This window comes from Equus przewalskii, chromosome 26 (assembly GCF_037783145.1).
Source record: "Equus przewalskii isolate Varuska chromosome 26, EquPr2, whole genome shotgun sequence".
Taxonomy (NCBI): Eukaryota; Metazoa; Chordata; class Mammalia; order Perissodactyla; family Equidae; genus Equus; species Equus przewalskii.
In genome coordinates, this window is record NC_091856.1 from 24,356,612 (window position 1) to 24,372,807 (window position 16,196).

At 41.0% G+C, this 16,196-nt stretch overlaps 1 protein-coding gene across 6 annotated transcripts in view; it reads right to left on the minus strand.

The window, feature by feature from the left end:
- Positions 1 to 1,168: 1,168 nt before the first annotated feature.
- FBXW2 (F-box and WD repeat domain containing 2) overlaps positions 1,169 to 16,196 on the minus strand; it is a 31,059-nt gene continuing 16,031 nt past the window's right edge. For all 6 annotated transcript variants that reach the window (XM_008519187.2, XM_070596099.1, XM_070596102.1 and 3 more), the window contains exons 4-8: positions 14,998 to 15,192; positions 12,771 to 12,904; positions 10,337 to 10,423; positions 9,295 to 9,464; positions 1,169 to 1,836 (exon numbers count right to left, since the gene is read on the minus strand). In XM_008519187.2, coding sequence (XP_008517409.1) covers positions 1,548 to 1,836; positions 9,295 to 9,464; positions 10,337 to 10,423; positions 12,771 to 12,904; positions 14,998 to 15,192 — 875 coding nt within the window. In that variant the 3' untranslated portion in view covers positions 1,169 to 1,547. The remainder of the gene's footprint in view (positions 1,837 to 9,294; positions 9,465 to 10,336; positions 10,424 to 12,770; positions 12,905 to 14,997; positions 15,193 to 16,196) is intronic.

Consider the following 16,196-nt stretch of genomic DNA (forward strand, 5'->3'; position numbering starts at 1 on the left):
AGAGGGTGGAGGAGACAAACTGGCAGCCTCTAGACAGGCTTTGTTCAGCCCACTGTATTTTAAATTATCTTCAATTAGTGGTCAACATTTTTGAAATCAGGGAATTTCAAATAAAAATCTGGATTTCTACTTCGTCCTGAAAAATCAGAAGACCCGCCACCACTGGGCTCGTTTCTGCTGACAGTGAGAGAGGACTAACTGCCCATGAGATAAGTTTCCCAGGGTTCACTCCTACCCCACGTGTCTCACTCATTTGTGTTACCTGCATGGCTCCCTGGGCATTTGAGTTTGTGAACCCTAATCTAGGGCAATTCCTTCATCTTAAAGCTGAAGAAAATGAAGGCCCAGGGATGGGAAGTTAACCTGCCTGCGGCCACACATCAAGGGAGAGGCCAAAGAGGAAGCAAAGTGAGGTTCAGGTAGCTTTCTTTCTAATACAGCACTGCTGTTGCCTCTCTAGGGAACCGCGCCTCCACCAGCATTTCTTCCACCAATCATTTACATTTTCTAAGTGGAAAGTGTTATATTTTCCACATTCCCCTTTTATCCATCATTTTCATATATTTTATTTCCTTATAGATAACAACTTTGTATCAATGATTTCATTTAAATATTATCTCCAACCCAAAAGAAACAATTAGGAATCAGACAAAACAGAAATAATCAACTTTTGCAGACCTCAGTAAACACAGGACCAGAAAGAATCTTAGAAATCACTTAGCTTAACACCTGGCTACACAGACAGGGAAAATGGGGCGCAGAGAAGCACTATGCCTGAGGTCGCAGGGTTCCCAGGTAACAGAGCCAGCCTTCAATCTCCCAGCTCAGTGCCCTTTTACTCTACCATGTCACTTCAGTGCAGGCAGCCAGGCAGTGGGGCACTGAGGCCCGGCTCGCTCCACATAGAAGCAAGAATTACAGAACTCCCTCACATCTTAGACACGGCCAACTTTGACTCTCGGTTTAGCATGAGTTCCAAACAATCAATTTATAGAAGTGGATCTGCACTCAAAGACAGACTTTCTCTGGAAGTGGTATTTGGTGACGAGTTCACAAGTGTCACGGGACTTGGTCTTTGTAACACTGGCTGCTGTGAAAGCTCAGCCCATGAGAGAGGAGCTGCTACAACATCATAGCACCTTTGCTTCAACTTCAAGAGAAAAAAGGCAATGGTAAAAAAGCTTTAATAGTAGACAATGTGTTTTTATAGGCAACCAATTAGCAGATTAATGAACCATTTAACTTTCTTTACTTAAAACCAATATTCAAGAAAGATGAACCCAAAATGCATCCTCATACTGACCAACAGAACTAAGTACAATGAAGTCAATGGTGTATCCCATTAGCATGCTGCACTGTAAGTCAATAAAACAAGCCCTCCCCCGCCCCGAGCCCTGGCCCCCTGGCAAACATAGATAAATGATTGTGCACTGCGTGATGATACCATTAGGTGAGAACTTTGGTTCATGCAGTCGGCTGCCACAGAGGTTGCACTAAAACCCGCAGCCCCGGCACCCAAAGTCAGTCGGCCGTGGTAGCTCGTGGCATCAGCCGTGCTCCTTCCACAACACCAGGTGAATACTGTGGTCAGGCATGCTGGTGGCAAAGACCAAGCCCGTGTCATTGTGCCCATCCAGTCCATTCAGCCAGGATGCTTCGCCTGCCAGGAAGCTTGAGCCTCTCTTGGATTTCCTGTACTCTGGCAGAGGCCAGCGGCTAATGAGGCTCTCTGTCCGCAAGTCCATGATATACAGGTAGCGGTTGTCAAACAGCAGGGCGAAGATATCTCCGAAGCCAAGCAAGGCCAAGTTTGCTATCTCAGGAGTCTTGATGACCCTGCAAGGATGACAGTTAGGAAACGTGAACCAGAGGGCAACTCTGCTTCTGCTTCTGCTACTAAAGTCTTTCCCAGGGACATTTAAAACCAATACAAAATTCATACAAATTTAGTTAAATAAAAGTTTTTGATAAAAAGGAAAATATGAGGACAAAAAACCTCAGCCTACCTAAAACGGGGGGAAAGGGAAGGCAGCTTCATTATATGATAGCAGAGGCACACAAGGAGAAAGGTTGTTTGGTAACCGTTTATAAAAGCACAAAATGCCCAGCCAGGCTGGAAAGGATCTTAAAGATTCTCTCATTTAACATTCTCATTTCTGAGATGTGAAAACTGAAGTCCAGCCAGGGTAAACACTTTGGCTAAGGATTCACAACTATTCAGTCAGAACTACAACCCAAGACTAACTATTATCACTAGGTAAAAAATTTATTCATGAAATCCTAGAATGCTGGCCTAGGGGAACTCCTGGAGCCTAGAACAAAGACCGAAAACCAAGTGACAAGTGCTATTCTATGCAGTAGGGAGCAAACACACAGGCTCCTCTCAAAAAGCAGTGGTGGCTGAAAATATCACAAGTTTCCTAAATAATTCAGACACTTTAGTAGATCCAGAAGAAGGTGTTAGAGAAAACTCGGGGAGTTGGGAGCAGAGCCTTAACCTTCTCAGGTTGCCAGTTCCCAAACATTGATGACAAAGGCACAAAATGGGAAAGACCTAGCCACACAGCAGCACAGAAGAGAAAAAATTTAGTTTCCGTTGTCTACACTCGTAGTGAGAGGAAAAGGCTGACAAAAGGTGAGGTCCTCCTTGGAGGCACTAGGTAAAGAGCTATGAGACAAGGGAAATACAAATCCTGCTCTGGCCGGCCCCCGTGAGAGGCAAGTTTAGCCTATGTTTTAACAAGGACACTACCAACCAGCGTCTGTCCAAGGGGTCTACCTGAATGGGCAGAGCCTGGTAAGCAGGACAAGTAAGAAAGAGCTGAAGGAAATCAGCCGAGACAGGAGGAAAAGACTTGGTAGCGACAGGGAAACTAGACATGACCATCACCTTTAGATAGTGAAGGATGCACAGGAGGTTACACCAGACATTATGAGCTCCAGCAGAGGGAACACGGCTCCAGGGCAAAGAGGGTTACACAGAGGCAGATTTCAGTTTGACGTCAGGAAGGGAGGGGATTTAGTAGTTAGCACCTGTTCCTCAGACTGAAACTGAACTTATTGGCCAAACCTGTTTCACTTCTTTATTTCCCTGGCTGCTCATTCACCCAGCTGCTCAAGCTAGGAAACATGGCAACTATCCAACTCTCCTCCTTCTTACATCTTATTCAATCACCAAGATCTACTGATTTTACCTCCCAATGTTTCCTCTAATTTACTCACTACTATCCGAATTGCCACAACTCTGATCTGAGCCATCTTTTTTAAAATTTTTTATTCAGATTATGATAGTTTACAACCTTGTGAAATTTGAGTTGTACATTATTATTTGTCAGTCGCGTTGTAGGTGCACCACTTCACCCTTTGTGACCACCCCTCACGCCCCCTTTCCCCTGGTAGCCACTAATCTGTTCTCTTTGATTACACGTTTAACTTTCACATATGACACATGGAGTGATACAGATTGTCTTTCTCTATCTGGCTTATTTCACTTAACATAATACCCTCAAGGTCCATCCATGTTGTTGTGAATGGGACGACTTTATTCTCTTTTATGGCTGAGTAGTATTCTATTGTGTATATATATATATACCACATCTTCTTTATCCAATCATCAGTTGATGGGCACTTAGGTTGCTTCCACGTCTTGGCCATTGTAAATAATGCTGCAATGAACATAGGGGTGCATGGGACTTTTGGAATTGCTGATTTCAAGTTCTTTGGATAGATACCCAGTAGTGGGATGGCTGGGTCTTATGGTATTTCTATTTTTAATTTTTTGAGAAATCTCCATATTGTTTTCCATAGTGGCTGCACCAGTTTGCATTCCGGCCAGCAGTGTATGAGGGTTTCTTTTTCTCCATAACCTCTCCAACATTTGCTACTTTTTGTTTTGGTTGTTTTTGCCATTCTAATGGGTGTAAGGTGATATCTTAGTGTAGTTTTGATTTGCATTTCCCTGATGATCAGTGATGATGAACATCTTTTCATGCGCCTATTGGCCATCTGTATATCTTCTTTGGAGAACTGTCTGTTTATCTCTCCTGCCCATTTTTTGATTGGGTTGTTTGATTTTTTGTTGTTGAGTTGTGTGAGTTCTTTGTATATTATGGAGATTAACCCTATGTCGGATATATGACCTGCAAATATTTTTTCCCAGTTAGTGGGCTGTTTTTTTGTTTCAGTCCTGTTTTCATCTGCCTTGAAGAAGCTCTTTAGTCTGATGATGTTCCATTTGTTTATTCTTTTGTTTCCCTTGTCTTAGAAGACATGGTGTCCAAAAAGATCCTTTTAATACTGATGTCAAAGAGTGTACTGCCTATATTTTCTTCTAGAAGCCTTATGGTTTCAGGTCTTACCTTTAGGTCTTTGATCCATTTTGAGTTAACTTTTGTGAATGGTGAAAAAGAATGGTTAATTTTCATTCTTTTACATGTGGCTTTCCAGTTTTCCCAGCACCATTTGTTGAAAAGACTTTCTTTTCTCCATTGTATGCCCTCAGCTCCTTTGTCAAAGATAAGCTGTCCATAGATGTGTGGTTTTATTTCTGGGCTTTCAATTCTGTTCCATTGATCTGTGCACCTGTTTTTGTACCAGTACCATGCTGTTTTGATTACTGTAGCTTTGTAGTATGTTTTGAAGTCAGGGATGCCTCCAGCTTTGTTCTTTTTTCTCAGGATTGCTTTAGCAATTCGGGGTCTTCTGTTGCCCCAAATGAATTTTAGGATTCTTTGTTCAATTTCTGTAAAGAATGTCATTGGGATTCTGATTGGGATGGCACTGAATCTGTAGATTGCTTTAGGTAGTATGGACATTTTAACTGTGTTTATTCTTCCAATCGAGGTGCATGGAATGTCTTTCCATCTCTTTATGTCTTCAATTTCCTTCAGGAAGATCTTGTAGTTTTCGGTGTATAGGTCTTTCACTTCCTTAGTTAAATTCACCCCAAGGTATTTTATTTTTTTTGTTGCGATTGTGAATGGTATTGTGTTCTTGAGTTCTTTTTCTGTTAGTTCGTTATTAGAGTATAGAAATGCTACTGATTTATGTAAGTTGATTTTATACCCTGCAACTTTGCTGTAGTTGTTGATTATTTCTAATAGATTTCCAATGGATTCTTTGGAGTCTTCTATATATAAGATCATGTCGTCTGCAAACAGTGAGAGTTTCACTTCTTCCCTCCCTATTTGGATTCCTTTTATTCCTTTCTCATGCCTAACTGCTCTGGCCAAAACCTCCAGTACTAAGTTGAATAAGAGTGGCGATGGAGGGCATCCTTGTCTCGTTCCTGTTCTCAGGGGGATGGCGCTCAGTTTTTGCCCACTGAGTATGATGTTGGCTGTGGCTTTGTCATATATGGCCTTTATTATGTTGAGGTAATTTCCTTCTATCCCCATTTTCTTCACAGTTTTTATCATAAATGGCTGTTGGATCTTGTCAAATGCCTTCTCTGCATCTACTGAGATGATCATGTGGTTTTTATTCCTCAATTTGTTGATGTGGTGTATCACGTTGACTGATTTGCGGATGTGGAACCATCCCTGTGTCTCTGGTATGAATCCCACTTGATCATAATGTATGATCCTTTTGATGTATTGCTGAATTTGGGTTGCCAAAATTTTCTTGAGAATTTTTGCATCTATGCTCATCAGCAATATTGGCCTGTAGTTCTCCTTTTTCCGTGGTGTCCTTGTCAGGCTTTGGTATCAGAGTGATGCTGGCCTCGTGGAATGTGTTAGGAAGTGTTCCATCCTCCCTAATTTTTTTTGAATAGCTTGAAAAGTATATGTATTAAATCCTCTCTGAAAGTTGGTAGAATTTCCCAGGAAAGCCGTCTGGTCCTGGGGTTTTATTCTTTGCAATGCTTTTGATTGCTGTTTCAATCTCTTTCCTTGTGAGTGGTCTGTTCAGATCGTCTGTTTCTTTTTGACTTAGCTTTGGGAGGTTGTAAGAGCCTAAGAATTTGTCCATTTCCTCTAGGTTATCCATTTTGTTGGCATATAGTTTTTCATAGTATTCTCTTATAATCTATTGTATTTCTGCAGAGTCTGTTGTTATTTCTCCTCTTTCATTTCTGATTTTGTTTATTTGAGCTTTCTCTCTCTTTTTTCTTTCTAAGTCTGGCTAGGGGTTTGTCAATTTTATTAATCTTCTCAAAGAACCAGCTCTTTGTTTCATTGATCCTTTCTACTGCCTTTTTTGTTTCAATAGCATTTATTTCTGCTCTGATTTTTATTATTTCTCTTCTTCTGCTGACTTTGGGCTTTTTTTGTTCTTCTTTCTCTAATTCAGCTAGGTGTATTTGAGACTGCTTATTTGGGATTTTTCTTGTTTGTTAAGGAGTGCCTATATTGCGATGAATTTCCCTCTTGATACAGCTTTTGCTGTATCCCATGTGAGTTGGTATGGCATGTTATTTTCATTTGCCTCCAGATTTTTTTGACTTTTTAATTTCTTCAATGATCCATTGCTTGTTCAATAGCATATTTTAGCAAGACATCATCTTTTGCTTGCACTACTGCCAACTGTTTTCAACTGGTCTCCCCACATCTACTCTTAGATCCTTTCAATCAGTTAACCTCACACTAAAATCTAATCCTACTGGTACCTCATTTAAACTTTTAAACTCTTCCGTGGCTCTCTATGGCATTCACATCTCCAGCGACACTGGCCTTTCTCAAATGCAGCAGGGTCCTTCATCTCAGGGCCTTCGAATAGACTGGTCTCGCAGTCTACAATGCTCCTCACTGCACACTCACTGCTGGCATTTACTTAATGCATATACTCATCCTTTAGAGCTTAGCCTGAATCTCTTCCTCAAAGAAGCCTTCCCTTACTCCTCAAACTAGGTGGGGTCTCAAAGTCCCCCACAGTATGTTGCTCTTAGCCCAACCACTGAAACATCTGTATGTAATTAGTTGTTTAATATCAGTCTTCTCTCTCGCTGGTTAGTAATTTGCATGGGTTTGCTAAGTATTTCTGATGGTTCCCAGTATACAGCACAAAATGCCTGACACACAGGCAGGTGCTCAATAAATACCTGCTAATGAATAGAACAGTGGTGCAATGAACATGAGGAAATAAAAATTCCTACAAAAGAGATCCAAAGGAAACTGGGACAAACAGCAAGAAAGTCTATTTAGTCCCACATCGTCAATGCCAAGCAGGAAATAACCAGAAACTTAGAAAACTGGGTGGCTAGGGAATAGGATTTAAGCTGGTGAAGATGAGCTGACTCCAAAGCCTGGAGCACAAATAAGTTGCAGAACAGAATACAGGTTTTGACAGGCTCACAGCCCCCCTTATTTTGATTTCTTTAGAACTGTAAACAGACATCCCTGCTGTGCAGTCTGGGCCCTTGAACCTAAATAACCCTGCCTGCTGTTCTGAGATAACTAGCTCAAGAGATTGCATCATATCTTAGCTCTATTGAGCAAAATGCTGCCATCTGCACTTTGCTTCTTTTCAATTAGCTTCAAAGCATAAGTAGCCCTACCTGGTCCCAGCAACTGAGGCCATAGGATTGTACTAAGATTTCAAAAGAGGTTGATTTATTTGCATTTGGAGTGGAGAAAACCAAGAGATAAAACAGCCCCTTTTCAAAGAAATAGTCTTAACCTAGCACTTCCTAGCAGCAAACAATCTTGCAGGTTTATTTTTTAAAGCTAGTGTATCCAAACACCAAAAACAAACAGAATTTTCATCTGGGACTCTAGACTCTATACGCCATTCAGAGTAAGCAGCACACATGAGAAAGGTAAATGCAGGGTCAAATTAAAACCTTTAGAGACTCTTAAGCATTAAAAAGATTATAATATCTATACTACACATTGCCTTTGCATGCCTCCCTCCCCTATTTTAATTCAAAACAAAAACAATACGAAATTGTAAAGGAGCTGATTTTCCCATTATGACTACCTGGATTTTTTCTTTGCAAAGTTATCAAGTTCTTTCAAAAGCTCTTTCTCTCTGGCTTGCTGGTCCCTTAAGCATATGCCTGTTGGATGATCCAGCCATGGCCGGCTGGCTGGCTGGCTGCTGGACTAGGGTGAGCCGTGGAATGCTGGACAAGGCCCCTACTCTCTCTTGGCTTCAGTTTCCGCATCTATAAAATGAAGAGCTTGGACTAACATTTTCTAGGATCCGTTCTGGTCTTTTTTTCTCAAAGTATAATTATCAATCAGTTCTAGAAACGATCCTGACAGCTTGGAAACCTAATTGGTTAGAAATGAAGGTCTGACACCTGGGAGACATAAGTGGGGTTGTAACTTTATGACTAGAGAGACAGGGCCTGCCAAAGCCCTGTTGGCTAGTATGATCAATCCCATACAAGTTGACCTCAAACAGTCATGCAAAAAAACAATGAAGAGAACATTCAATTTTCTGTACTCCCCCAAGCCAGCATTTCCTGAAACCATGCTGTGGAACACTAAATCTGTGAGCTATTAACAGGTGTTCCTCAAAAAAAGGGCTTTGTGCACAGTAAGTGTGAGGTACAGTGAGTTAAATTCAAACAGGTTTCTTTACGCAGGGGTTCTCAGAGCTATCAGTAACAGAGCTCTGCCAGGTCCTGTGCTAGGTCCTCATTACAGGCATTTCACTTAATCTTCACTTTATTGGTGAGGAAATTGAGGCAGAGAGAGGTTAAGAAACTTACATAAAATCATACAGCTCCTAAGAGATGGCACCAAGTCTTAAACCAAGGTTTGTGTATCACCAAGGTAAGTTCTCTGAAGCACCATATGGCACTGGCTTCCATCAGGCTCTGATGTGCTAAGAGACACCGCCAATCTCTAAGAGGGGTCTACAGCATGCAGTGAATCACAAAATTACTTGTCTATCGATCTCTTGTGTATTTCTTTGGAGAGAAACCTTGTAAGTTGTATTTTTCTCTAAATACCTCTGTCTTTTTACTAGTCAACAGAAGGTCATTTGATGCCTCAAGGTAAAATTTCAACTGACAAGGAAATAGAACGTAAAATGTTAGAACTAGAAATCCGAAGATCTTTTCACCCAAGCCCCTCATTTCCCAGAAAAGGATGTTAAATTCTGAAAGGGGGAGTGACTCAGAGTAAGGAGAGGGACCAGAACCTCAATATTCTAGGTTCTAGCACGTAACTCTTTCTGATTACTGCTATGTGTGAGATTTTCAGCATATAACCCTCTCTTTAACTGATATAGTAAACAGTTCCCAAAAGCAAGTTATTGACTAGTTTATCCAAATATTTAGTCTTGTCTTTACTACTAAACTGCAACAAAATAAAGAGACCGCAACACTGTCAGAGGAAACCTTACCTGAGAATATCATAACTGGCAAAGTCCCACTGGTAGAGACCCAGTGCCGAACTACAGACGATGTATTTGCCATCAAAGTGAAGTCTGGGCTGCAGGCAGATACTTCTATCCTCAGAGACAGACAATGTCTTCAAGCACTTGCAGTTGATTTCTCTCCCAATTGGCCAAATCTACAGATAAAAGACAGTTAGGAAAGATGACAGATGATATCACCATAGAAAAGCTTGTCCTTAAACAACGTGGCTTGTGTTGCTGACATCAGATACAAAGTGAAGTAAAGTGGAAAGACTGCAGGTTTTACAGTCGAGGGATGGGTTCAAGCTCCAATTCTGCAGGTATGTGCCATGTAATCTTGGGTAAAAAACTTAACCTCTCTGAACCTCAGTTCCCACAATGAGGATAATGCCTACTACGTGGAACAGTGCAATAAGAATGTATGTAACAGTGCTCTGTAAACCTTTTGTAAATTGTTTTTATTATAGAAGTAAATGTTTATTTTTTTTTTTGAGGAAGATTAGCCCTGAGCTAACATCTGCTGCCAATCCTCCTCTTTTTGCTGAGGAAGACTGGCCCTGAGCTAACATCCGTGCCCATCTTCCTCTACTTTATACGTGGGACACCTACCACAGCATGGCTTGCCAAGTGGTGCCATGTCCACACCCGGGATCCGAACTGGCAAACCTCACGCCACTGAAGCGGAACGTGCGCACTTAACTACTACGCCGCCAGGCCGGCCCCCAAATGTTTATGTTTTCATAGTTTAGATCTAAGAATTGAGGAGTAGGAGACGCGTGTCTTAAGAAAACAGAATGTACTGAAGATAAATTTCTGCAGTTTTTTTTTCTTCATTTACAAATCAGGGTTAGAAACTGCCTAGAACATAGAAATAACAGGTAATTCTCTTTTCAGTGTTTTAAAGATGGCTTGGACTAAGACATTTCTGCCTCCCTTGAAATATTCCCCCTTTGCCACACCATTTTAATTTTTAAAATTTTGCCAGGTTTTCTTTGTTGAGACAGACTGATGGAGAAGAAACCCTCACCTTGATCTCATACTTGTCCGCACTTAAGAGGATGTAGTCTCCAGGGCTGTGCAAGAGAGACTTGACTTTGCACTTCTGCAAGACCACCTAGAAATGGAAACATCCGTGTTACGGAAGATCCTTTCAATGCTACTCCTATATTGCTTTTAAAAAAATTGAAAATATGAAACGATACGGTATCCTAGAATAGCTAAGCTATAACTCTATGGCCAAGTTAACTTCTACTAAGAGTTTACTACAACCAGATTCTCTACATTATCAGCAGGATCTAAAAGTGTCTAATGTTGGCAGTATTTAATCTTTGCTTCAGTCTGGAAGCAGACATTAGGAACGATTTTAAAAATGATAAAATGTGACTTTATAGAAAGTGTAAGGAACAGGAAAGAAAAAAGTCTGCAGACACAGGAGAAACAAGTGATCTGTTTTCATAAGCATGTGCATTATAAAGGAAGAAGCACTGGGCCTGGGACCAGAATCTGCCATATATTGACTTCGCAAACTGGGGCAGTACCATCTAATCTCTTTGCTTCTCAGTTTCCTCACCTTTCAAATAGGGGATGAGGCACTTATCTCACATAACTGCAGTGAAAATGAAACAAAGCCATTAAATAACCGTAATGGCAACGAACATTCCATTGGCACGTGGGATCTGTAAACACTAGGTTCTAGTTATTTTTGTAATAAATCAGCATGATGTGACAGGGGAGGCCAGACTCACTCATTCAAAATCCTGGGTTGCAGGTTCAACTGAAACTGACAGACATGCTACTAGGTGCCAGGCACCTTGTTGGGTACTGTCCCATCACCTCATTTAATATTCACAGAAACATTGAGGAGATGATGAAACTGAGGCCCGGAAGGGAGGAGTAACTTGTCTAAGACATCACAGTCAGTGTCCTGGCCCCAAGCCCACTGTTTTTAACCCAACACCAAATTGTCTGACATAACTTTTCTATTTAAATATTGAATGTGCCCAATACAGAATTATTTCTTTTCCCAATTTCTTTATTGGTAAAATACACATAACATAAAATGTACTATCTTAACCACTTTTAAGTGTACAGTTCAGTGGTATTATTGATCTTCTTACAAACTGCTCTCCTTTTAGCTCTGCCTATTTCAGAAAGACACAATTACCCATCCAATCTAAAACCCACTAGTCATCTCTGATTCTTTCTTCTTTGTTCCCCGTGAGTCAGTGGGTTCAGCTGGCTTTACCTTGAAGACATATCCTTCATGGGCGCCCTTCTCTTTCTTTACTGCCACTCAAGTCCAAGCCACGGGTATCTTTTGCTCAGACTACTGCAAAAGCCTAACTGGCCACCCTGTGTCCACTTGTGCCCCACTCAAATCCACTTTTCACTCAGCAATTATCTTCTTAAAATATAAATCACACAAGACCCTTGCTTAGAACTGCTTCCTACTACACTTAGAATGTCTATAAAATCCTTAACAGTGCCAAGTAAGGCATACATGAGGGCCACCCCTCCCCCAACTACATCACAGCTCCGCTGGCCTTCCAGGGCATCAAATGTGCCAGGTTCTTTCCCACCGCAGGGCCTGTGCAGATACTGCACCCTCTGCAATAGTCCACTACTTTTACACAGCTACCCCCAATTTATTCTTCATGTTTTGTCCCTTCTCAAGAAGCTTTCCCTGAATGAATGAAATTGGATACCTTCCTAGACTTTCTCACAGAACACTGCACTTCTCCTTCATAGCACTGAACACAATTTGTAACTACACATTTATTTGTGATTTTACTGTTAAAATAACTATTTCTCCTACTAGGCTAACACTCGTGTCAGGCCTGGGTCTGTTTTGTTCACTCCTGCATCCTTGGGCCCTCACAGAATGGCATGGTAAGCTCAAGAACAGTTTCTGCATGGCATTTCCATTATTAATACTGCATCTAATCCTCACAGCAATCTTTTCTTGAAAACTAGAAAACATCACAATGTTCTTTTAAAGATTCTGTAGATTTTTCTTTGTCCCATTTCTTGTAATCATTTTCTTTTTCAAAATAAAAACTGCTTTTCTGATTAAAAAAGAAATATGCTTAGCCTAAAGGGAAAAAAGCACCCACAATTCCAAAGAAATAATCATCTTCAACATTTTGGTGCATAAACACACTCAGAAACTGATATCATACATAGTTTTTTGTATGTAAACCTGTTTTATTTGCTCCCTCTACCCACCTAATGTATTGTGGGCACCTTTCCATGTCCAAAGTTATTCACTTGTTAAAACTGTTTACCAAGTGTCTTTTACGTGTTGGTCACTGTTGTACATCATCATGCTTTGTGGTTGCATCCATTCCATCTTACGGCTCACCTACCACTTATAAGGCAGCGTCTACCATCCTCCACTCCACCCACAGCTCCCCCACCCCCACAAAGCCTGACGTCCAGATTTCTTCTGTAAGTCTTCCTACCTTGGTGACCCATTCCGTGTGCCCAGTGAGTGTGTTCAGGCACGTCCCAGCAGATAAAGCCCATACTTTCACAGTGAAGTCTGCAGAGCCACTCACCAAGATATCCAGTTCATCATTGTAATCGACGCTAAACACTAGTATACATAACACACACAAAGTTAAAACATGCCTCTGTCTGAGGGGCTTTATAATAGAGTTCAATAATGTTTATTCTCCCTAGCTGTCCAACTGTATTTCTCAGCCAGAGCTACCATAAGAATGGTCCCACTCAGCTAGCAATTCTATGATAAAAAAAATATAGCCATTTCAAAATTCTCATTATTATCATAGCTTATTATGCTAAGGATGGAAAGTGTCTGGATTAATACACTCTTTTAAACTTGTGTTAGCTTCCAAGTGAGAGGCAAAACCAGTGTTGGAAATAATGGCATTTCTTCTTAGGACTGCTGCCTGATACTACACAAACTTATCTAGCTTATGAAGGGAAAACAGAACACAGGTGGCCCTACTTAGATTTGCACTATTTATTGCAGTGAGGCAAAATGTCAAGAATATAAGCTGCAAAACAACGCCCATATTCAAGAAAAGCCAGTGTAATGAGAACAACAAAATAAAACACAAAGATCTCAAAGGTCAGACTAAGCCACTATCTCAAAACTAACTGAATTTCTTCACAGCTATACCCCCAGCACCTAAAATGGTGCCTGAGTATGGCAAGTGCTCAAGTATTTGTTTCTAAATGTCTGCCAAATTCTAAAGGAACACTGGGGACCTAGAGATGAAGACATTGGTCTTTTCTTTAAGGAACTCAATCTAAGTGAGGGGTGGAGGAGGAAGTCCAAAAAAAATAAATGTTTACCTCTTGCTAGGGAAACACCAAGGAGAATGACTAACTCTGCCCAGGGGTATCAGGGAGGACTTCAGGGAAGAGGCGATATTGGAGATGGGCCCTGAAGGATGAGTAGAGTTTATCAAGAAAAGAAAGAGAATACTGCAGGTAGAGGGAGCAAAGGCATGGAGTTAGGAAAAGCCACAGCAATGTCCAGGGAACAACAAGGAGAAAGTTTTTTAGAGCAGGGCTCTCAGTTGATCAGGTATAAAATCACTTGGAAGTCAATGTATACCTTGACACTGTGGAACAGTACACTCAGTTTAATATACAAGTTCCATGATAATTCATATATCTTCAAATATTGATTTCTATAACAAATGAGTGGCAACATAGCAGACTGAGGAAAAATGTATAGGATGACAGACAAAACGGCAAAAAAGCCTGTTTTTAGCAATCGAACAGCTAGGTTTACTTCAAAGAATTACTGAGTACCAGGTACAGTGCAAGGAACTCAGGACCTAAGAGTGAACAAGACAGGCAAGCTCCCTGTGCTTTGGAGCTTACAGCCTGGTGGGGAAATCATGAGATGATCATACTTACTTGTACGATGAGAGTTAGGACAGAAATGCAGGTTACTGGGAAACCTACAGCAGAGAGACCAACCTGTTGAGGGAGTCCAGGAAGGCCACTCATAAAATGCGAGGCTTAAGAGCACAGATGGTGTCTGTCAGGGGCTAATGCGGTGGGTAAATGGGCAAAAGGAAGAAGGGAGCTGCTGCACAAGAGGCTGGGGAACAGCTCAGCATGCTTTCTGCACAAAGCCCCAAAATACAGTGCAGCAGAGGGCGAGAGCAGGTCTTGAGGTTATATTCAAAGGACGAGTTTTTGCAAACCAAGCCTGCTGTAAAATTATTAGGAAATCTTCAGGGATCTGTTTCTTTCATCTTATCTCTAGGCAGTAGCTTGTTTTAACAATTGTCAATCAAGCTCCAATTTGACAGAATATGTGTAGATCACACAATCTGGAAACCACTGTCACTCCAAAGGATTTTCAGCCTTAATTCTACAAATGAAGTAGACAGAATTTACAAGTGTAGGACTTAGTCAATTTGAAGTATGGAATCTGATAAAAGCAAAGGGGACTGACTGTCCAACAGCATAAAAATGAAATAGGAGAGAAGAGTTTTTAAATGGGCCAAAGAAAAGCAAAATTAGGGAAAAAATTCCAAATAAGAACTTGAATAAAGGGATTAACTGCCGTGACTGAGAAAGAATAGATAAGAAAGGCAGGTTAAGTTATAAAACAAAACAAAAAAGAGAATCACATTCTTGACTTTTGGCTTCAAGGCACAAGGTTAAACTAAGTCCAGAAACCCTTGAAAAAGGGCAACCCACCCGCCCCTGTGTGCCCCCGGAAGTGCTGGGTCCTGCTTCCAGAACTCCATTCCCAGCAGGCCACAGTGTTGTCAAAGGAGCCTGTCACAAGCTTCTGCTCATCAAACTTCACAGCTGCACAAGTGTGGGTCTGGATGCCATAAACGCACTGCCCTGTGCTCACATCCCACAGTTTTGCAGACAAGTCATCTGACCCTTCAAGAGAAAAACAGGGAGGTTAGTAAGAAAACAAACACTAATGAAGGAAAATCAATCCCCAAACCATGGTATTCTTAAAGAAGAAACTTAACGGTCACCCTGCCTAGTACTCTCACTTTATAGCTGAAAAAACCAAAGCATGGAGCGGGTAACACAACTTGCTCAGGGTCACCAAAATGGTGTTAACGGCACAGCGACTGAATGCAAGCTTTTTGGTATAGTCCTTTTCCCTTAATTTTCCAGGCTACAGAGGAATCTTAGACTGAAGCATCCTTTGGTGCTTCCACTTCTAAAATATCATAAATCTTTGACTCTCATGAGCTCTCTGATTTGAGCTTGAAATGATGTGTATTACTATGACTGCATGTGTACACGCATGCCTGTCCATTACCCAACAACCCTGAATAAATAAAGAATGTTGAATAGTAAAGCAGTCTGCTGGAACATGTTCTACTCTAAGGCAAGTCCAAAGATAAGCCTCAGATCATGAGTTAACTTCTGCAAACGCTAACTGATAATTTCTTGAGCCATCTTGAAATGTGTAAAGGAACCCCTAAGAAAACCAAGGATAAATTATTCCCAGATAGTCACAACAACTCAAAAATGAGCTTGTAAAAGTCTCTTAAGATTCTGTAGAAAACAGTACATTTTATTTCTGCCTCTGAAGAAAATATTATACTGATCATGGCGCCAATTCAAGGCTGTGCTTGAATTATGTTTAAAATCCTAATGATTAACTCACGTCTCATAACTTACCTTTAGAATAAAAAATAGTAAGAACTGACAAAGACATTTTGAGGACAAGTCACTATGACAAGGACATAGTATCCTAGGAAAGCACAAATTAACCAGCTTTCAAAAAGCTGAAATGACTAAAGCAAGCCAGCTACAATTCTACCCTTAGGGGTTGGTCAAGAGCCACTGTTCCAGACAATGGAAAAATAGCTACCACTTATGAAAGAGGTAGAGCGTGAATTCAATCTGGACAAACCCTATGAGAA